We start from the raw sequence: 22452 nt of genomic DNA, 5'->3' as shown, positions 1-22452 counted from the left end.
GAACCGGATCCAGCGATCGATTCTGATTTTGGGGTGGCTGCTGACTACTGCTCCTCGTTTGGATTGCCATCCCTCGTCAGGTTAGTGGGAATTTCAAATTCAAAGAAGGAGAATTCCCCACAAACAGTGCCAATGTTCTGTCCTTGGGACAGAGATGTCCAGCCCAATAGGCTGTTATGTTTATCTTGGATCTAGTGCTCTCTCCAAAGTATCTATGAAGGAGATACCCTTGAGTCAAGCAGATCATTGTGCACAGAATACTATAACGGCATTAGCCAATGGGGTGTGTGTGTGTGCACAGTGACAGCATAACAGTAAGAGAGAGAGTGCACCTTACCTTTAGGGTTTACCTTGTATTTATAGAGGTTACATGTCGGTAGCATGGATGGGCCTTTGGTGCCCCTAATAGGGGCCCATATCTGCTTGCTATGCTGTCGTATTAGGATTAGTATCCTTGATGGATATCTATCCATGATTATTACTGATTCAAATCTTGGATTGCCCCTTGTTGGGCCTATCACTTAATGGGCCCCTTATATGGGTCCATAACAATTTCATTCAATAGAAGAGAAGTATTCTCATATTATAGACACAATTATGTGTGAAACCTGTAAAGAACCACTTCAACCCAAAACCCAAAATCTTAAGGTGTTAGGTAAGGATCTTTTTAATAATTTATATTATTCTCTAACATACCCCTTCACGCAAGAGCCCTTTGGGCTAGAAGCGTGGATATTGCACTGGGCCAATTTTTGGTTTAACTTTTGTGTTTTTATTTTAATTTCACTTTAAAGTGGTGGGCGGTGAGGATCGAACTTGTGACCTTGTAGTCACTCAAACTCTGATACCATGTAAAGAACCACTTCAACCCAAAACCTTAAGGTGTTGGGTAAGGGTCTTTTTAATGATTTATATTATTCTCTAACAGAACCAATTCATTTATATAAAAAAATCAAAATTGATATATGAGTAAAAGAGAAAAATACTCTTTAACAATATAATAGAGTATATTTTCCCTTTTAAAAAATAAGCCTGAACGGTCTGGTTTAAACAAAAAGTTGATAAATCTATCCTTTGTTCAAGGGAAAATATACTCTTATATTGTTGAAGGGTGTTTTTTCTTCTACACATCATCGATTTTCGTGTTGTTTTTTTTTTTTTTTTTTTTTTATATAATTGAATGGATCGCACACATAATTATTTCTATAATATGAAAATATTTATCTCCTATTGCATAAGATTAATAAAATCCTTTTGTTCAACTTGTTCAACCTATAAAACTAGAGGAGCAATGGACAGGTGAAAAACCACCTCTCAGTCTAAGCAAGGTAAGAAATGGCTTGTTCCTTTCGGAGCCATTTTTTTTGTTTTTTTAGTACATACCTTTCATAGCTTACACACAATATATATATATATATATATATATATATATATATATATATATATATATATATATATATTAGCTTTATGCCTATAGTATACTTGAATATTTTTATTTATTGTCTAATGTAAAACTTCAGAACACTAATATAATTCTTTTTCTACTTTAATGCATGTAACATTTGTTAGATAGTTTTTATTTAGCCTTAATATTGTTTTTCTTTTATCTTTCGGGACATATAATATGATCCTTTTATGCTAATTTAAAATTTCTCCTAACTTGATATCTAATAAATTTATGTTAAGTTTTTACTTAGATTATCATAATATTATTAATATATTTCTATTTATCACCGGTTCAAACCACCAGAACAATGAACTGTGATGCAGTGCCTTCATCCGCTCAATGACCTGATTTTAAAAACATTAATTTAAGCTGATTAAGCTCCAAGAGAAGCCTCGGATAAGACCATAAAATATTCATTCTAGACTTAATACATTGCTGTTGAATGTTGATCATTTATGTAACACCATCCAAAATTCCAGTCCTAGAGAACTGTTGCACAGTAATTATAACTTATTAAATGAAGCCTAGAAACAGTGCTGTGGAATGTTGATATAAAGCCATTCAGGATTCTACTGGGCCTTCACTTTTGGTTTGTAATTGCTGAGAAATTCGGTTTGAGTAGCTTCATAATAAAAAGCCATTAACCATCGAGAGAAGCTAAGACTGAGGATATAATATGCAGAGATCCAGTGATGACAATAATACCCTTTTCATTCCCGCTTCTTATGAGAATATTATTAGCAGTTCTCAAACAACCCTTCAAAGACGACTCAGTAGCCAGTATGGTCTTACCATCACCCAAATTGCTTGCAGAGCTTACTGGCTGATCCTTTAATAATTCACTGTATTCTGCCATTCCATCGTGAATAATCCCAACACCAAGCTCTTCAGAAGCTTTAATCCAAGAATCTCTCAACAAAGAAGCTGGAGTTGTTCGAGTTACACCTCCAGCAATAGCAGCTTCAGTCAAAAGAACAGTCTCCACGTGCAGCCCTGAACAAATGCAGTAGCACATTTAGACCCGTCATTACACACTACTTTAATAGGCTTAACTAAATATTGCATTTTAGAATATGTGCATTCGTCATTTAACATGACCACAAAAAGTTTCTTACACACACAATATTTTGTGGGGCTCGCAGTTTTTGAAAAAAAAAAAAAAAAAACCTCCGGCACGCAAAACGAATCTCTATAACATAACACAATCACTTTTCCTACAACATAACTCTTATAAAACCCTTAGAATATTATGTAAGAACCAAGATAAACAACATCGATAACCAGCAATCAATCGGAAATGACATGCCAAAAAACCTCTAGGTTATTGGGTAAATCATTTTACCAATAATGGCATTATAAGCATGCACAAGAATTTAGAGGTCTGAAGGAACCAAACCAATTTGATGTCTTATGCATTTGTCCAATTAATAACCTGAGAGTCACATGGCAACAACACTAACCATTGTGCCAAGGCTCCCCTTCTATTTTAACATGATATTTTGATAAAATTATTACATCAAAATAACATACTTTACCTGACAGAATCTCTCTAGCAAAACCCACATGGTCTTTGTCACTTGCCATTGCAACAACAAATGCCAATCGAGCCTTGGGAAACGCCATCATTATTGTATTCATCAGTGCTTTGGCAGATTCTTTGGTGTGGGCTACAGCATACATCGCACAACTAATCAAAACTTTTGTTCTGATGTATTTGTGGCACCAAGCCAGAAAATTCTTAGCTATTCCCTCAATACCATTAAAAATTATAGAGTCGAGCAGGACTACATGAAATATTAAGTAAGTATGTGTCCAGTCTGGAAAAGAAAATTATATAAATTTTCAAGACTTTTTTCCTCCAAAAATTTCATGTGGTTTTTCTAGAAATTTTCCAGAACCAATTAAGCCCAACTTTTTTGAAAAAATTCAAGTCACCAGTTTATCACATGGTAACAAAAAGAAAAGTCAGAATAGTCAACCTCCATCCAGTAATATTGTTGCTCCAGTAAGTCCTAATACCTCAGCTTCTTCAGATGTTAGGAATTGACTCCTTCCAAGGAGATATGTATGCTCTAAACCAGACCTAATAGATTCATCAGAAATTCTCCATCCTAATTATCCAATAAACAACGAGAAAATGAAGGGGAAGTCACATCACCAAAAAGAAAAAAGAAAAAAAAGTTAATATAAATCAATGCAAAGACTTTGATTTGATTTGTCATGGTCGTAATGAGAAAAGAGAATGGACCAAAGGGAAAAACTATAAAACAACTACATTAGAGCAGTAAAAAAAAAATTGATGTTATGTCTAAAAAAAACGCAAGATGCATTATACCACATACCCCACTCAAGTATTTAGTCTAAGGTTTGGCAGAGATGAAGGCCTTTTAACTTTCACAGAAACCTTCACTAGAAGTAATCCACAAATCTGAACCTCAAGTAACTTCTGAACTAGAATAGGAATTCAATTCATCTAAGTAAAGAAAAGGCACACATTTAGAGTAAGGCCAAGCAGAAGGTAGAAAAGTAGTACCTAAATTACGAAGACACAGTGCCAAACAAGTAGCAGTTGCTGCGTTTTGAAGTTGGTGACCACCAGGCATTTGCAGCTTCACATCAAGTAACTTACAGGACTACATGAATAGCTATATTCATAAGTTGCTCATAAAACTTTTCCATGATCAACAATGAAAACGTAGACAGAAAACTTGTTAAAATAGCATACCAAGGTGGTAGAGAAATGGGGTGCACAAATTCTTTAAACATTCAGAAGTTATAATACAACATAAGACATGAGATACCATGACACACAAAGCAAATAGGGGCAAAACAATAAGGACCTCACACAAAGCAAAAAGATGAGAATGTACAATACTACAATTAGAATTCAAAATCAAGAGTTTTTTTACTAGGCTATACTTTTAGACTGCCTACTTTTGTAATACATAATCATATTCTGGTCAACTGTTATTCACAATAAAAGCTGTTATGCTAAACCAATATCAACACATGTTATCTTTAGAAACATTGTAATCAAATGGGAGCAAAAGAATCAGGTCCTCGCACAGAGAAAATTGATGAGAATGTACGATACTACAATTAGAGTTCAAAAGTGTGTTATTTACTAGGTTATACTACTATACTCCCTACTTTAATAACACGTAATCATATTCTTGTCAACTATTCAACATCAACATCAACAACACCTTTATCCCAAATTAATTGGGGTCGGTGGTAGATGAACCCACATGAAAGATACAAAACGGTTGAAAAAAAAGTAAAAAAATAAAATAAAAATAAAATAAAAATAAAAATAAAAAATAAAAAATAAAAAATAAAAAAAAATAAAAAAATAAAAAATAAAAAATAAAAAATAAAAAATAAATTAATAAATAAATAAAAATACACAAATAAAATAATAAAATAAAATAAAATAAAATAAAATAAAAATATATGTATATATAAATAAATAAAAGTAAAAAAGAAAGGGACAAGAAGAAGTGGGGGAAATGAAGGGGAAAATGACTAAAAAGGGACCATCTGGAACATAGGAATAACAGCGGGTCTAACCCTCCACCATACTTATAGCTTTTCTCCATTCCTTTCTAAGACATACTGTCCGCCAATCTATATCTCACTCCATTAAATCTTGTTTTACTACTTTCCCCCAAGTAAGCTTCGGCCTACATCTGCCTCTTGTCAACTATTATTCACAATAAAACTTATGCTAAACCATTATCAACACATGTTATCTTAAGCAACATTGCAAACAAATGGGAGTAAAATAATTACGATCTCGCACAGGAAAAAGATGGGAACGTACAATACCACAATTAGATGCGGCTCACAATTCAAAACTTAGCTTTATAATTGTGAAATTGAATCTTACGATTCAATACAATTCACGATTTAAAAATTAGCTTGGCGATTCATGATTTGAATTGCGATTTGATAACCTTATTATTCACAATAAAATTTGTTATGCTAAATCATTACCAACACATACGGTGCTTGATTGTGTCAGGTTTAAACAACGTTAACTCCAAAATTGCAAACCAAGTCTATAAGATGCATCCTAAGCAATCAGTGCCCACAGGTCATCAAAAGCAGCCAGCTCCAACGTATGTCCCCATACACTGCATTATCTAAACAAACACTGAAAGCTAAAGAATACAAGTTCATACCAGTTTCGAATCTTTCACAACTTGTATCACAATATCACAAATTTGACAAGGCCTGCCATTGTGTATGCTGAAACTTTTTACAGTACATTTATTCCCTGTATCACATGCTGACACTACAGGTGAATCCATGGTTACTGCTTTATCTCGAATGATGTGCTCAATATGAGGGAGAAATGGCCCACCCAACACCAACTGAAATGAATTTTTTTAGTCAGCAAAAATTAAAGGAAAAAATAGAGTCAATATTAGAGTAATAACATTTTAAAGAACAAAGTTCTGTACCAAAAGTCCCAAACCCAACCAAAAATAAATAATTCATTTATATTTTGTTTTCTAATTGATGAATGAAACTTCATAATATGTTTATACATTAACAAGGATAAATCAGTAGAAGAAATGACCACCTTCATCCCGAAAAGAACGAAGTTTTACAGATGTCATAGCACGACATGCACGATTTCACACTTAGCTAACGTTTTAGAATATCTTTGTCTAAGAAAAGGTTACTTGACTCTAGATTAACAGCAAACAAAAAGAATATTTCACATCAACCATAATTTGGCAGGCCTGTTTTAAATCAGAAAATGCTAGAATTATACATGCAAAACATATGATAGTTCTTGAAAATAGAGGTCACATCCTCTCTTGCTAATTTGAATACAATATGATTTTTTTGATTAAACATTGAGTAATGGCATTAAGACTAGATAATACTGGTGCAGCTAATACTGTATCTTGTCATGTATATAAGAATTGGATCAAAGTTTGTTAATTTACTCAAAAAAAATTGTAGTTATAAAATGTACCAATGTCCGTGAGAAATGGACTATACCTTGTCAATTTCAGTAAAGCACATTAATATGTAAATGAGATCAACAGAGAGAAACACCTAACTGGGCGGCCTTGTTTTATGATTCCTGCCTTTGCCATTGCAATAGTTTCCAAAGAACCCCCAAGAGCTGCCAAATGTTCTTCACCTACAGTGGTTATGACTGATGCAGCAAGTCCAGAGCTGGAGATAATATTTGTTGCATCCCGTGTGCCCCCTAACCCAGCCTATAGAATTTAATAAAAATAAAGATAATATAGTTTAGGCCATCTTGCAATTTTTGGATTTAAATGTGAATAAGAAAAGGCCAAACATAAACAACAACCACCAAGCCCCAACCACTAGGCGAGGCTGGTTAAAGTTAATATCAACTTAAGGTTCTTTTGGGGGAGGTAACAACAGTGCAATCAGAAGAATCACCCTATATCAAATTTGTATAAAGCAGTTGTTGGATGAAGTGAAATAGATGACTAACCTCAATAACAGCAATGTCAATGTTCTCATCAGCAAATAGGATGAATGCCATCGTAGTGAAAACCTGGAACGTTTCCATAAGTAATTGAAGTTACCAAATACAAAAGTTTGTGAATTGCACAATTTCTGATACATGAAATAGCCATATAACCACAAAGTAAACAAATACAAAATATCCACCCGGATTTTAATAGAATGCTATGAAAGTGTAAGCAGAAATATCTAAATAATGAAACATTAACTTCATTAATTTTTATTGTAATAAGGCTGACCAATAACAAGAAAGAAATGGAACAGTCTCCAAAAGACGGGAGCTAGGCAATCAATAAAACTGAATACGCAAAGTCCCAAACTCTCAATTGATTATGTTAGAATATGCGAAAATATCTCATAATATCTTGATAGAGGGCGAGCCTTGGAGCAATGATAAGGTTACACCTTGTGATTGGAAGATCACGGTTTCAAGTCTGGGAAATAATTTCTTTGCAAAAATGCAAGGGTAAGATTGCGTACAATCGACCTTCACCCCTACTTTCACAAGTCAAGGAGACTTGTGCACTGGGGTTTGTCCTTTTTAATGTCTTGATTTGTATCTTAGAGTAATTTAGAGTATCTTAGATTATCTCTTAGGATTGGTTTCCATATAGTTATATTTAGAATATGTAGAATATTCTAGATAGTATTTATTGATGTAGTTGGTAGTTGTATATTTAGTTGGTAGTTGTGTATTTATTGATGTAGTTGGTGGTTGTATATTTATTAAAGTAGTTGAGGTAGTTGGATGTAGTAGTTGAGGTAGTTGAATGTACTCAATATAAAAAGGACCCATTGGGTCTCTCAATGAATTAAGAAAGTATTATTCAGATAAAACACTTCTTCTACTTCTTCTTTTCTTCATGGTATCAAGAGCTGGTTATATTCCAGTCTCTTCCCCGTTCTGATTTATTTTTAAGTCATTTTCCTATTCCTTTTTTTCGTTTTAGCCACTGCCCAAGCCAGAATCCTTATCTAGACACCTCCAACCACGAAACCAAGGCCACCATTAGGTTCAGAACAAGATTCTGAGCCAGCCCACAGAAGACCTGTAGCAGTACTGTTCATTACTGTAGCAGTACTGTTCATTACTGTAGCAATTACTGTTTCACTGTAGCCAAGATTGCTCTCATTCATTGATTTTTGCGAGCAACCCTCTTCCTGTTTTGAGGGTCAAAATCGTATTTGGAGGAACTTTTTTCTGGGTACCTGTTGTTAGAAAACCATGGACGTTGAAAATTTTGAAAATTCGTCTTTTCAGAAATTGATGTCTCAACCTGCTGAGGCAACTAGTCATGTTGCTCAAAAAGGTATGGCATTCCATGTTGAACGTAGTAATCGTTGGATCCTTGATTCAGGGGCCTCTGATCACATGACAGGTAATGCAACCTTATTTTTCTCCTATACCCCTTACTATCACCCGTCACGAATAAGAACAGCTGATGGGAATTTCTCCACTATTGCGGGAAAGGGATCCATTAAACTTTCTGAGCATATTATTTTGAACTCAGTACTTCATGTTCCCTCTCTTACTTGTAATCTCATCTCTATTAGCAAACTTACTGCTGAGTTGCATTGTGTTGCTAAGTTCTCTGCAAATGCTTGTATCTTTCAAGAACAGGACTCGGGGATGATGATTGGCAGTGCTAGAGAGGAAGAAGGGCTATACTATTTAACAGATGTTCATTGTGAAAAGAAGATTTTTTCGAACCACTCTCTATGTTTATCAGATGACTGTAATGATGTTTTGTTATGGCATCGTAGGTTGGGACACCCAAATTTTGTTTATCTCCAGAAGTTATTGCCGAACTTATTTATCAATAAAAAGCCAAGTTCCCTTCTTTGTGATATTTGTCAGCTTGCAAAGCACTCTCGTGTCACTTATTCTCCTAAGAAATATCATGAATCTTCTCCCTTTACATTGATTCATAGTGATATTTGGGGACCTGCTCGTGAAAAAAATGTCTCGGGTGCTCGTTGGTTTATTACTTTCATTGATGATCATTCTAGGGTATGTTGGGTATATCTCTTAAAAGATAAGTCTGAGGCAGCATCCACTTTTAAAAACTTTCATGCTATGATTCAAACTCAATTTCAGACTTCTATCAAAATTCTGCGAACAGACAATGGTACTGAATATTTTAATTCAGTTCTTGGAGATTACCTAAACCAGCATGGAATTATTCATCAAAGTTCTTGTCCTAACACCCCTCATCAAAATGGGGTGGCTGAAAGGAAAAATAGACATCTAATTGAAGTTGCTCGAGCTCTTTTATTCACGATGCATGTCCCTAAATATCTGTGGGGGGAAGCCGTCTTGACAGCCTGTTATCTCATTAATCGGATGCCTTCTCGGGTACTAAATTTTCATTCTCCTTTATCCTGTCTTACTAAATCTTTTCCCTCTTTCAGTGCTCTTTCTTCTCTTCCTCCCAAAATATTTGGTTGTGTGGTTTTTGTGCATATTCCTCCACATCAAAGGTCCAAACTTAACCCTAAATCCATCAGATGTGTCTTCATAGGATTTTCCCCTAATCAAAAAGGTTATAAGTGTTACTCACCTTCTCTCCGTAAGGTTTTTGTTTCCATGGATGTTACCTTTTATGAGACACAATCCTTTTTTTCCCCAACTTCTCTTCAGGGGGAGTCTATTGGTATTGGTATGGATGAAGATAAGCCTGGGAAACCAAATGATGTTGCTGTCTTACCTTGGCCTTTGGAAACAGGTGGAGTTATTGGGAAGGAAACAGGGGGAGCAACTATACCTGAATCTAATGATCCTCCTGGTAAATGGAGAAAATTTTACAGCAGGCGCAAAACACATGAAGATACTCTAGACTGCCAGGATCCTGACTCGAGTCCTTGTTCCAGCAACCCACTTGAATGTACTAGTACAACCAACGTTGATATGCCTATTGCTCTTCGAAAAGGTACTAGATCTTGCACTGCTCATCCTATTTCCCATTATATCTCATATGAAAAGTTGTCTCCAGGTTTTCGTGCTTTCAACACTATGTTAGATAGTACCAGGATACCCAAAAATATCCAAGAAGCACTTGATGACCCAAAATGGAGGAATGCAGTATTAGAAGAAATGGATGCACTTACAAAAAATGGAACATGGGAGTTTGTGACATTACCTAAAGGAAAGAAAACTATTGGTTGCAAGTGGGTGTTCACAATAAAATTCAATGCAGACAATAGCATCAATAGGTATAAGGCCAGATTAGTTGCTAAGGGATTTACTCAGACTCATGGGATAGATTATCAGGAGACATTTGCTCCTGTTGCCAAACTTAACACTATCCGCGTTCTGCTATCTCTTGCCGCCAACCTTGATTGGTCATTGCAACAGTTAGATGTTAAGAATGCCTTCTTGAATGGTGATCTCCATGAGGAAGTTTACATGGATCCACCTCCTGGTTTTGAAAAAGGGGATGGTTCTGTGTGCAAGTTGCAGAAGTCTCTCTATGGACTTAAACAATCTCCCAGAGAATGGTTTGAGAAATTTACTCAAGTTGTTAAGGGAAGAGGGTTCACCCAAGCTCAGACTGATCACACTTTATTTTTTAAACACTCCGACAAAGGAAGAATTGCTATTCTGATCGTTTATGTTGATGACATAATTGTCACTGGTAATGATAGCGAGGAGATAACCTCTTTAAAAAAATGTTTAGCTGACCAGTTTGAACTAAAAGATCTTGGATTTCTCAAATATTTCCTTGGCATGGAAATTGCTCGGAGTAAGGAAGGAATTTCTTTAACTCAGAAAAAATACATTCTAGACCTGTTGCAAGAAACAGGTATGCTTGGGTGCAAGCCGGCAGAGACTCCAATTGAAGCTAATATCAAGATGGGAGTTGAGGACGGGGAAGATGTTGATAGGGAGCAGTACCAGAGACTAGTGGAAAAATTAATCTATAAAACAACTACACTCGTCCTGATATTGCTTTTGCTGTGAGCATGGTTAGCCAATTCATGCATTCTCCTAAGGAAAAACACCTTAGTGCTGTTTATAGAATTCTCAAATACCTCAAAAATACCCCTGGTCGAGGAATTTTCTTTAAAAAGGGGCACAAAAGGATGATTGAAATCTATACAGATGCAGACTGGGCTAGCTGTGCAATGGACCGAAGATCTACTTCAGGATATTGTACTTATGTCTGGGGAAACCTTGTGACCTGGAGAAGTAAGAAACAAACTGTTGTTGCAAGAAGCAGTGCAGAAGCGGAATTTCGGGCTCTAGCCCATGGTATTTGTGAAGGAATTTGGTTACGAAGGCTTCTGGAGGAGCTGAAGATCTCTTATTCCCTACCTATCAGATTATATTGTGATAATAAGGCTGCTGTCAGCATTACTCAAAATCCTGTTCATCATGACAGAACAAAACATGTGGAAGTCGATCGTCACTTTATCAAAGAGAAATTAGAAGACGGTAGTGTATGCTTGACATATATACCTACCAAGGAACAGACGGCGGATATCCTCACCAAAGGATTACTTAAGCCGACCTTTGAGAATTTGATCAGCAAGTTGGGAATGATCAATATATATCTCCCAACTTGAGGGGGAGTGTAGAATATGTAAAATATTCTAGATAGTATTTATTGATGTAGTTGGTAGTTGTATATCTAGTTGGTAGTTGTGTATTTATTGATGTAGTTGGTGGTTGTATATTTATTAAAGTAGTTGAGGTAGTTGGATGTAGTAGTTGAGGTAGTTGGATGTACTCAATATAAAAAGGACCCATTGGGTCTCTCAATGAATTAAGAAAGTATTATTCAGATAAAACACTTCTTCCACTTCTTCTTTTCTTCATTATATGTATTTCATGATTTGTTTCTTTGTTTAATTAGGATCAAGAGTCTTCTATTAGTATAAACTTACTAATCAGAGCTTAATCTTTTAACTTCTGTATTGCATCATAACACATCATTACACACCATATACAAATATTATATTCAACTATTCATAGTTTGTTATCTCTTTTTTTTCTTTTTCTACGTAAATCTCTATAATTTCAACTGATCCATGGACTCTAATCAAAACAACTCCTTATGATAGCACAACAATTTCTTGACAAAATTCAGACGTTGATGAGATTCAATATTCAATACCTCAAAATGGCTTATGCAACCATTTTCCTCTTTCACTGCTTGGTCAAGATCCTGCTTGATCCTATGAAAAAGATTGTTCAACAATTTCGCCGAGACAGGATCCCCAGATCTTCCTAGTAAAATGCGTTCCCTGATAGTCCGGATATGTGGACTGCTTGAGAAAAATAAAGCCTGTCATCAATGACGTACAAATTGTAAAGAAGCTATTGTAGCAAACGAAATAGCAAGTAGCAACAGTTACACAAAAGCAAAACCTATTTCAATGATAAAGAAACTTTACCTAGTATAACAACCAACAGAATAACCTTCTGCCCTCAGAATATTAGATATAAAAGCAGCTGTTGATCCCTTTCCCTTTGTCCCAGCAATATGAACAGCCTATAATTGGAGTAACCTAGAATTTAAACAACTATTATTGCTTACTTCAACTGCATAAGAGTGAGTGAAAGTACTACAAAAATGCAAAATGCCCTTATGACCCAGAACATGCTCGTTTTAACTTCGAGAGTTAGCTGGTGTCCAATTAAAAAATATAGGTGAAAAAAAAAAGATAAACTTTAAAATAAAAACCATATGAAAAATTTGTTGAGAGATAAATCAAACCTTGAATTTGGAGTGAGGATTACCAAAACGCTCCATCAGGCGTTTCATTCTACCAAGATCGAACCCCTCTTGAGAATCGGTGCCTGCCCCTCTGGGCACTCCTGATTTCTCATAATTTTTCAGGGAATCAATGTAATTCATTAAGTCTTTCATTTCTGGGTCCTCATGGTGCGAACAGAGGGTTCGAGTAAAACCCATTTGCCTTGTGATTCCTCTATGTATCGAGGAAATTAATGTTCTGCTATGGAGAAGCATGAGGTTTCCACTGGGAAGCACCAGCATAGTTCACTTGCTGTCAAAATTCTTAATTTCAGTCACTTGCTCTGATTAATAAAAATTCTTGTCTATCTAGTAAATGTACGACTAAGGAATAATAAGGATCTTCTAAACCACTGTTATTTGGACTGTTTGGTTTTTATCCAAGGTACTGATGCAGATTTTCTTTTTAAGATTGATTATTGTCTTCCTTAATTACAGATTTTGTATTAAGTTCAAAAATAAAATGTCAAAAATTAATTCATTTCGATTTAAAAAAATAAATTGAACTATGACAACTTATATGACATAAAATTTTCATCTAATATTTTAAAGGAAATCCATTCTTTGACAAGTTTGCTGACGTGTCATTTTCTCCTTCACTTTCAGCTTTGTGTTCACAGCTTACAAGCAACGTTCATTATAAAAAAGACAAATAAAAAAGAAAAGAAAATCTGGGTGTAAAAAAAATATAAAAAATGAAAATTACGAGTGTGTGGGAAAGTATTTCCTATGTCGGTGTATTTTCACCACGTGTCACTCCCAACAGATTCGCATATTCAAGAAAAGTGTGTGCCTTATCCTATATTGTGCAGTGTGCATAAACATGCCCTAAGAAAATTATAGAATAGGTCAGATTGTCACTCCCATCTAAGACAAAAAACGTTGACGATATACTGTTAAGCTTAAGCTCTTGGGGGTTCTTTGGAAACTATTGCAATGGCAAAGGCAGGAATCATAATCTAACTAATGGGATTTCACTCACATTTGAATAATAAAAAAATTAAGATGAAAAAAAAGCCTCCAAACCACTCAAATCTAAATTATAAATCTGTTGAGCTTCAACTGATAAATAGATGGATTTAAGATTTTAACTTTTGATTGTGAAAAAAATTAAAAATAAACATGGACCTTATTAGTTTTGGCTATTTATTTGAATGACTAGAGTAAGCACTAAGCACTACATAATTAAAAATGCCTTCCATCTAAACAATGAGCCATTAAAAATTTATTTGAATGGCTATTTATTACTCGTGAGTTATGATCCTGGAATCAGCCATCTAAACAATCATCTAAACTTAATATTGTTCTGATATTGCTTTCAATTATTTTAAAAAGAACAAACAACTTATACATAGATGATGAAAAGAACAAAAAGGATGTAGTGTGAACTTCGTTGCATATGAGGTGGATCTTCACATCATAGTTTGTGGAAGCAGTCTTTATTGGATGATTACGCACATAAATATACAAGTGTTCAGCACAATGAGTAATCCCATTGACATAGTCTTTTCTAGTTCTGAAATCCTATGATCATTTAAGAACATGCAACTCAGCCAATTAAACAACGAGGATTTTATCATGTTCTATTGATTCCTTTTTTATTTTATTTTTATTGTGTTGGGTTTTTATTTAGGAAAAATTAAATCAAGAGAACTTTTATCACCCACATCCTTGTTCGGCAATCGGTAATGTTATGAATCAACTAGAAAGAAAAGGTTATAAAAGGGTAAAAACAAGAGGATAAGCCACATTCAATAGAAAGCACACAAATAGAGTAGGTGGTGCAGCACCTGGTGTGTCGGGATATCTTGAAGCTTCAAGCACGAGCTCTGTTGAACTAGTCAGATTCTCTCAGCCCTGCAATGCAACCCAAATTGTCATTTACCACTAAGTCACATGCTATGGTGTGTCGGACTAACACACGTAATATCATGTTTGTAGGACTCTCAGCCATTAATACAAACAGGTTGTATGCATCAAATTTTTCAAACAATAAAATCATACCTGTGTCTGTGTGTATAGCCAACAAGTATAGGTGAGGGATGGACGGCTGGAAACTGGCACTAACAGATGGCTAGGTGAGGGACGAACGACTGGAAACTACCCACCGAGTTGTATCCTTTTAGCATTGGTTGAGAATGCTATGAAATTGATACATTTCAAAATCTCTCAACAGAAAAAAATAAAAAGTATGCTAATCATAAATAATATTGTCCATATATCATAAGAAAGAACAAAAGGAAGAGCATGAGATAAAATATTGCAGAAACTAGTTGCAAGAGAGACAAAGAACACACCTGGAAACTGCAAAGCTACGATGATGGTGACCGAAGCTATGTCCAGGAGATAACTTACAGTGGAGAACAATAAATTTGAGGGGTTGGTTAACACCTCGAAACTGGCACTGACGGACGGCTAGGTGAGCGACGGAGAACGATGGAAGTGAGTCCGAGCGGTTTGATTTAGGGCTCAAAACATTCGATTTTAATTTTTTTTTTTTTTTAAATTATTTTAATTTTATAAAAATGTCAAAAAATTTACATTTGTACCCTTTGACCGTGTCGGACACGGTCAAAGTCGCGTGTCGGGATAGTCAACGTGTCGAAAAAAGTCAATTACATGTCGGGTGCGTGTCGGAACGTGTCTGTGTCCGACACTCATTTTTCCTCTGATTTCACGTATCGGTGCTTTGGAGATTTTACATAAGTCACGACACTACACTAAACTACACTATTTTTTCACAAAGGAAATTGAATCGAATGCAAAAACCTTTCGATTAATAAAAAGGGTAAGAGCTTCAGCGAGGGCGCAGCGAAGCTTCGAAGGTAGAGTGCGCGCGGAGCTGCGAAGCAAATCGGCAAGTTTTTGAGGGAAATCGACGAGGTGGTTAGAGTAGAAGGGAGTGACTTGGGCGAGGAGATTGGCCTTCTCGCCGAGTTCTTTGGCGATGGTAGGGTCTCGGCCAATGCCGATGCTGGAGGTGAAGTTCATTGCGGCATTTTGCTGAAAGAGTTCAAGCGACGAGTTGAATTGACCTTTGAGAAGCAGTAGCTCCGATTCGTAGCCTTCAGGGTCGCACTTCATCTTTGATTGAAGCGATAGGATGTCCAGCATCTCGCCCGATGCTAGAAGCAGATCCGCCGCCATTACGCCGAGACAACTCATAGGGATTGGATTGGAATGGATCGTCGTCGGTTGAGTGTGTTGGGGAAGAAGGGTTGAAAACCCTAACAAAAACCCTGGTTTCTTCTTTAAATTTTAGTACGTTGTATACTTTTTTTTATATATGAATTTTATAAATAAAAAAATGTTTATTCATTTAATAAAAAACTACAATTAATGTAATCTATAAGAAAAAATTTAATACGCCTACTTATTCAATGGTCTCTTTTTTCATAAATGAAAAGTTTTCTTTTATTTCCCCCTTTTTTTTTTTGATTTTTTTCTTTTCAATCTCTTTTTTTTTCTATTTTGGGAGGGACTATCATGGTCCAGGTCCAAAAAAAACTTCTCCCTAAAAGAGGTAATTTCCATTTATTTTTTTGGGCCCAGAAAAAAATGTACTAAGAATTTATACTTGGCTTTATGTCAATAACTAAAAAATTATAATGTAGCCTTAGGGTTTATACTTTCTTAGTTCCCTTACTATTATGGGGTTAACTAGGGGTGTTCACGGTCTGGATTGGATCGGTTTTGAAGCAAAAAATCATCTGATCCAATCCCTTCGGTTTGATCATTTAATCATCCGATCGGTTTGAATTTTTTTTCAAATCCGATCCAATCCAATTCAATTTTTTTCGGTTTGGATTGGATCGGTTTTCGGTTTTTTGAAAAGCCAAAAAAAACAGAACTTATAAGAATTATTTTTAGATAAAATGAGTAGTACTATCATGGATCCTTTGTATTGGTAGTAGCAGAAATTTTTGGCAATACCGTAGTAATAAGTCTTCATATACTTGATAGTAATGATTATTCAAATACTATTTCTTAAATTAGGAAAGTAAACCAGTATATGTGTTGCGTTCTATTAATTATACCGACTGTTATTTTAAGTAAATCATGTACATAGATGTTTTTTGTAGTTTAGTGAAAGTTTTCTCAAATGCATATAGGCACATATATACACATTACTGTTGCGATATGAAAGTCATGAACACAGAATATGGGAACACTGATTGGAACTAAATACTAAATACATATGAGGAGAAAACCTAAAAGACTAGAGATCAGTTGTACTTAGAAAAAAAATGAGTTCTGCTGGGTGGTCCTCTGCATCTCAACCTACTCGAACAACTCGAAGGCACTCATACATAAATACAAGCAAACAATAAGACAGAAAGTACAATATAATCCTTGTCAGCTTCGACTTTCACTCACTACCAAAATTTTGAAGGCTAAATTTGTTATTGGGTTCAGCTTTTGAGGTCCCCTTTTGCAAGATCTGCACACGGTTTTTAAAAAAATGATATACAGTCAATTTCTAGGCCTTTCACAACAACCAATCTGAAAACAAATCTCACAGATGAACCAATATTATTTTCTGATAACTCCTTAATGTCAAATATGATACACACCCTTGAGGAGTAACTAAAAGCAAACAATCTCAACATCGTTAAATCTAGGAAACTGACTGACCATGACTTAGTACACGGATCAACTGTCCACATCCAGCATCACATAGCAAACACATCAGAACAGCGTTAGAGCAATTCCAAAATCGAAATTCAATACTCCCACATTAAAAGATTCGAAATTTACAAACTTATAAGGCGGTTAGATTCTAATTCAAAGCAAGTCACATCCCCGTACACATGGGAAGCTAATGGATCTATATGAAGCAGACAGAAACCAACATCAAAAAACAAAAAGACGGGGAATTTAGGGAAACGTCTAGAACACCACGTCAGAATATATGATAATTATGCTCTGTTCTAAGATTTCTGAGGAAAAAGGTCTTACCTTGGAGAAGAGTGAGAGACTGAGAGAGGTGAGCCGTGAGTGAGGTGAGCCGTGAGCGACTGTGAGACTGTGAGATTGTGATCCTGTGAGCGAAGTGAGCCTGTGAGCGACTGTGAGTGAGGTGAGCCGTGAGCCGTGAGCGACTGCGAGAAGAGTGGGAGACTAAGGGAGCAAGACGAAGACGGCAAGACCCACGGATGCGTTTTTCTGCGTAAATTCGGATTAGGTTTAGAATTTTGAGTAAATGTGGTAATTAGCAAATTTTAAGATGGCTATTTTAGTTCCTAGCAAATAGAAAGGTAAGTCGTGATTCTTAAAAAATTCAAAATGGATTCATTTTAGTTTTTTTAAGAACTAATATGAGTTTTTTTTGAATTTGTGAAGGACTACAGTTTTAAGTAAATGGGTCCATTTTAAATTTTTTAGAGACCACAATGAGCCTTTTTAGGTGATAGGAACTAAAGCGGGCATCGTGAAATTTGCTGAGGAACAAAAAGAGTATTTACTCTAGAATTTTTTTTGCGTTTCAATTCAAAACTGATGGGCTAATGGGTGGGTTTATAATTTTGGGCTATTATTTTGGATAGGCTCAATTTGGTAGAAAATAAGTTTGGATCGATTTTTAACATTCAAATCGAAAACCGATCCAATTCAGTTAATATTTGCGATTTTTTTTTTGTTATCGATTTTTCGGTTCGGTTACTGCGGTTTGCATCAGTTTGGATCGGTTGATAAACACCCCTAGGGTTAACTTTATTTTATTTTATTGGAGATAAATTTGCTTTTCTCTAAACGGACGTTTGATACGCAATATTATTTAGGATTTTTGAAAAACTGAATTTTTTTAAATTTTTAATTTTCGGATATTATTGTAAACTGAATGTAAAAATCATATGTCTGAAAATCGAGATTCTCGGATAAAAAAAAATTTCTCCTCTACGGAACACCCCCATAAGACATACTCAGAGGTGGAGCTTACTATTTTTTTAAAAAAAAAAAAAATACACATTTCTCGATGTATGGCAGAAAATTGTTATCCGCATTAACAAAAAAGTTATATTACTCTTATTTTTATTAGACATTTACCTTTGAACCTTTTGCATTGTACCCTTTTCATAACATTATGTATTAAAGAAGTATTGAAAGAGATTTTTGTTTCTTTTATTAGACTGCAGATAAGAATTTGTAAAGAAAATATGAACAATGTTAATTTTATAGATTTTTGTTTCATGCATCTATCTTTCACTTAATTTGAATTTGCTTTTTAATTTGTTTCCTAAGTCTTTGATATCTTACAAGAATGATGGCAGAGGCTAGAATTATGTTTAATCTGTTCCCCATTGGTAGGTCATTTCAAAATCAAAACTCACAAGTAAGGAGTTTATGGAAAAGCTACTCAACAGAAGATGGACATTGCTGAGCCCTGAAACAAAAATTCACCAAGTTATTCATACACATGGATCGCATGGTTCTAATTTCCTATTGAACACGCATCCAGCTTATGGTGATGGCTTCTTGTTGGAGATGAATAAACAAAGGAATAGCTTCTATATCTTGCGGGATGATTTGTTGCACCCACTAGTTAATGGCAATAAAGCAAGAAAACTGGATGCACTACTTCCTCTCATTGAAGATTATTCAGTGACCGATGTGGTAAAATTTTCCATTAGTTTTTTTCTTGAATCATTCTTTGACAACCATTCTTTGGTAGCTCATTTTATTGGCTTCTGTAAACTAGATTCTCTCAACTGATAACATTTGTCTGGCCCCAAAATTTATCTTGAGCATTAAGTTCATTATCAGTCAAAGGGGTCATTAATAAAATCAGGGTTCTTTTAGGATATAGTATTTGTCTTAGACCCTGAGTTTTAAACTTTTTCTTTCTTATAGTCATTTTTATTATTTATAAATAGTTAAGGCTATACTGTTATTAGATGTTCATGTTAGTGTATAGTATATACTTATGTATGTTACAGCTTAAAGTGTAAAGCAATGGAAAAGGTAGTATATGTGGATGGTGGTTGCTTATCTGCATCTATATTAGATTGTTGTTTCCTGCAGCCATATAGGGTATTCACTAATAGTCTCCTTGAGTTTTTCCTAATTATTGTACTCCTACTGTTTTTTTTTTTACCACACACTGTTTATAATTTTAGGATTTCCAAGATCAAATAACATTCAATGGGACATTTTCTAGGTTACATGCGGAGGTTGTCAGAGTGCTCACACAGCTGCTATTGGTAGGTAACTTTCTTGGTTATGGTTAAAATTGTGCTGAGTTTTCAGAAGTGAATTATACTTTTGGTAGGGCTATTTCTTTCCAAATCATGATTTGCATATTTTGCAGCTGTTGTGTGTGCTGAAAAAGGAATTGTGTCACATTTGCTTCTAAGAGGAGAGCAGCCTGAAATCTTGACTGGCTATAACTTGATGTCTACAATATATGGAAATGTCACATATGTTCCAAGAACTATTTATGCCAACAGGGAAGACATGCTAAAGTGCTATGCTAACTCGGTGGCTGATAACAATGGTTCTGTCCTATGGTTCAATGATATCATTCAAGCTTCTTCAACTACTGAATTGTCTACTTCTCCAAATTTTGTGCAAATGGATGAAAGTGGAAGTGAGGGAAACCATCTAAGAAAAATTTTAATTGTCAATGAAGGTGCAGGTGATTCTGTTGCTCTACTAGGTAATGAGAAGGTAGAGTTTTGTTTTTTTTTTTGAAAGAAAAACAACAATGATATCTTCAGGAACATCTTCTTTTAACTTGGTAAAAATTTAGATAGAATTGGGCTTGAGCAATCAGGAGTCTTGCTTAGGTATATTTTCCTAGATAAAAATCATTTGTGTTTTATTAGAAAAAAAAAATTGTTTTTTCAGGTGTACATATATTTCTTGATTTTCATGAACATGTAGTAAAACCTTAATACACGGTAAGATTTGGATTCTAGTATTATCACAAAGAATCAAGCATCTTATTTACACATCATTTGCAACAGCCTTCACTGCCACTGTTGGCTCTTCTACTACTCTTGTTTCTGTGGATCAGAATCCGCCTGTTTCTGTGCCAACTTTAACCCCTGAAATGGTTCAACAAATGATTGTTTCTGCATTTTCTGCTTTGGGTCTTTCAGGTAAAGTTTCTTTATCCAGCTCTCCTTGGTACTTTGACTCTGGCGCATCCAATCATATGACCAACAATGTTGCTTCTCTTACCAATGTTACAAATTACTCTGGTAATTTACAAATACACACTGCGGATGGAAACAATTTACCTATCACAGCAATTGGTGATATTTCTTCATCTCTTACCAATGTTTATGTTTCCCCTGATCTCACCAGTAACCTTATTTCAGTTGGTCATTTAGTTGACAGTGATTGCAAAGTTGAATTCTCAAAGTCTGGTTGTCATGTGCAGGATCAACACTTAGGGAAGGTGATCGCGAAGGGGCCTAAAGTTGGACGTCTTTTTCCTCTTTATTCATTGTTGTCACCATGTTCTTTTCAGCCTTTTATTTCTTGTAATTCTGCAACTGTTAATTTTCAATTATCCCAATTTCTCTAAGTTTAACAGTGCATTGGGTGGAACGTGGCCATCCTAGAAAGTAAGATGTTATAGTTTTTCTTTTTTTACCTTGGTATAAAGATGTTAATAGCCACTTAACAGGAGTCAAGCCTATCTATCTTTATATCAAAGAGAAAAAGCAGTTGTTGTAAGGAACTATATGAATCACTATTTATAGTATGTATCTCTGACTCATGTTCTGGTCCCTCTCAATCACATATTTGCAAATTCTAGATTTGGTAATGTTTTGGAAGGGGAAGTGGAAGCATGTCAGAAAATTGCCCAACAAACTGGAATTCTGGTGTATCCCGTGTACACATTGGCTGCTTGGGAAACAACAATGCTTCTCTCTGGCAAAGAAGCTGAAGGAGGATCAGAAGTGGTGATGCTTCACACCGGAGGCACGCTGGGCATGTTTGGGTTAGCACAGAGGTACAAAAACTATTTTGGCAACCTCAAAAAAGGACTAAAAGAGATGTTTTAGTTTAGATGACAGGTTGAGAGGCTTTATGTTTGTCCCATGCATAATTTCCAGATGCCTGTCTTGTTACTATAGAAATGCAGCGAGAGAGTTTCTATTCCTATTGTCCAGAGCTTCAGCCTGACTTGACTTATATTGGTCCATTTGGAAGAAAGTGAACTTCTCTTGACTTAGGATTGATGAGTGATGATGAATTTCGTAGTAGTTGACAACTGATAGGGTGAAAAGTTGTTCTAAAGTGTTTTTTTCATTTATATTTGGCAGGAAATAAACTATGTATCATTCAATAATGGGGTTTATTGGTAACTAGTAACTTCATAACTGGGAACATTATGATGAATATTTGCACTTGTTCCAAACTGTAGACTGTGTACTTGATTTTTCTGTAGCTTTGTGGTTCCAGCATCCATCTGTTATAGTCATATGATTCAATGGGAGCTTTAGATGACAACCTGATATCCTATAATCTCCTCAGATTAAAAAAATAAATCTGTGTATTTGGAAAACAAGAAGTTTTAACTTAAAGCTAACCTATCACTTATTTATTTATGTTACTAGCCCTGCTTCATTATCTGGTCACATTGATTTTGGACATGAAGATAAGTTGGTGTAGGACAACAACATATGCCGTTTTGGTCTAAAGAACCAATAACATGAACTGCTTGAAGAATATAATCTAATGGAAGTTAATTTATTGAAGCTGGACCTAATCTAA

General features: G+C 35.2%; 2 protein-coding genes across 2 annotated transcripts; one reads left to right on the top strand and one right to left on the bottom strand.

The window, feature by feature from the left end:
• Window positions 1-1849: 1849 nt before the first annotated feature.
• Window positions 1850-17890, bottom strand: LOC133295453 (dihydrofolate synthetase-like). The gene is made up of 13 exons (XM_061494294.1): window positions 17686-17890; window positions 14731-14867; window positions 14517-14583; window positions 12688-12979; window positions 12365-12462; window positions 12085-12235; window positions 6936-6998; window positions 6526-6687; window positions 5632-5823; window positions 3981-4080; window positions 3427-3558; window positions 2983-3114; window positions 1850-2440 (listed from the first exon to the last, which is right to left on the bottom strand). The coding sequence occupies exons 4-13, from the start codon at window positions 12967-12969 to the stop codon at window positions 2088-2090; spliced, it is 1665 nt and encodes a 554-aa protein (XP_061350278.1). The 5' UTR covers window positions 12970-12979; window positions 14517-14583; window positions 14731-14867; window positions 17686-17890; the 3' UTR covers window positions 1850-2087.
• Window positions 17891-19068: 1178 nt separating this feature from the next.
• On the top strand, window positions 19069-21852 carry LOC133295452 (D-cysteine desulfhydrase 2, mitochondrial-like). The gene is made up of 6 exons (XM_061494293.1): window positions 19069-19338; window positions 19883-19925; window positions 20033-20380; window positions 20691-21155; window positions 21266-21296; window positions 21491-21852. Exons 1-6 carry the CDS (start codon window positions 19069-19071, stop codon window positions 21738-21740), a joined length of 1407 nt encoding a protein of 468 aa, XP_061350277.1. The 3' UTR covers window positions 21741-21852.
• The last annotated feature ends 600 nt before the right edge of the window (window positions 21853-22452 follow it).

Source organism: Gastrolobium bilobum, unplaced genomic scaffold, assembly GCF_033153095.1.
Source record: "Gastrolobium bilobum isolate Gb01-03AN ecotype WA unplaced genomic scaffold, APGP_CSIRO_Gbil_v1 utg1220, whole genome shotgun sequence".
NCBI classification, from domain to species: domain Eukaryota; kingdom Viridiplantae; phylum Streptophyta; class Magnoliopsida; order Fabales; family Fabaceae; genus Gastrolobium; species Gastrolobium bilobum.
The sequence above is the reverse complement of the archived record's forward strand: the minus strand, read 5'-3'. Positions and strand labels throughout refer to the sequence as shown.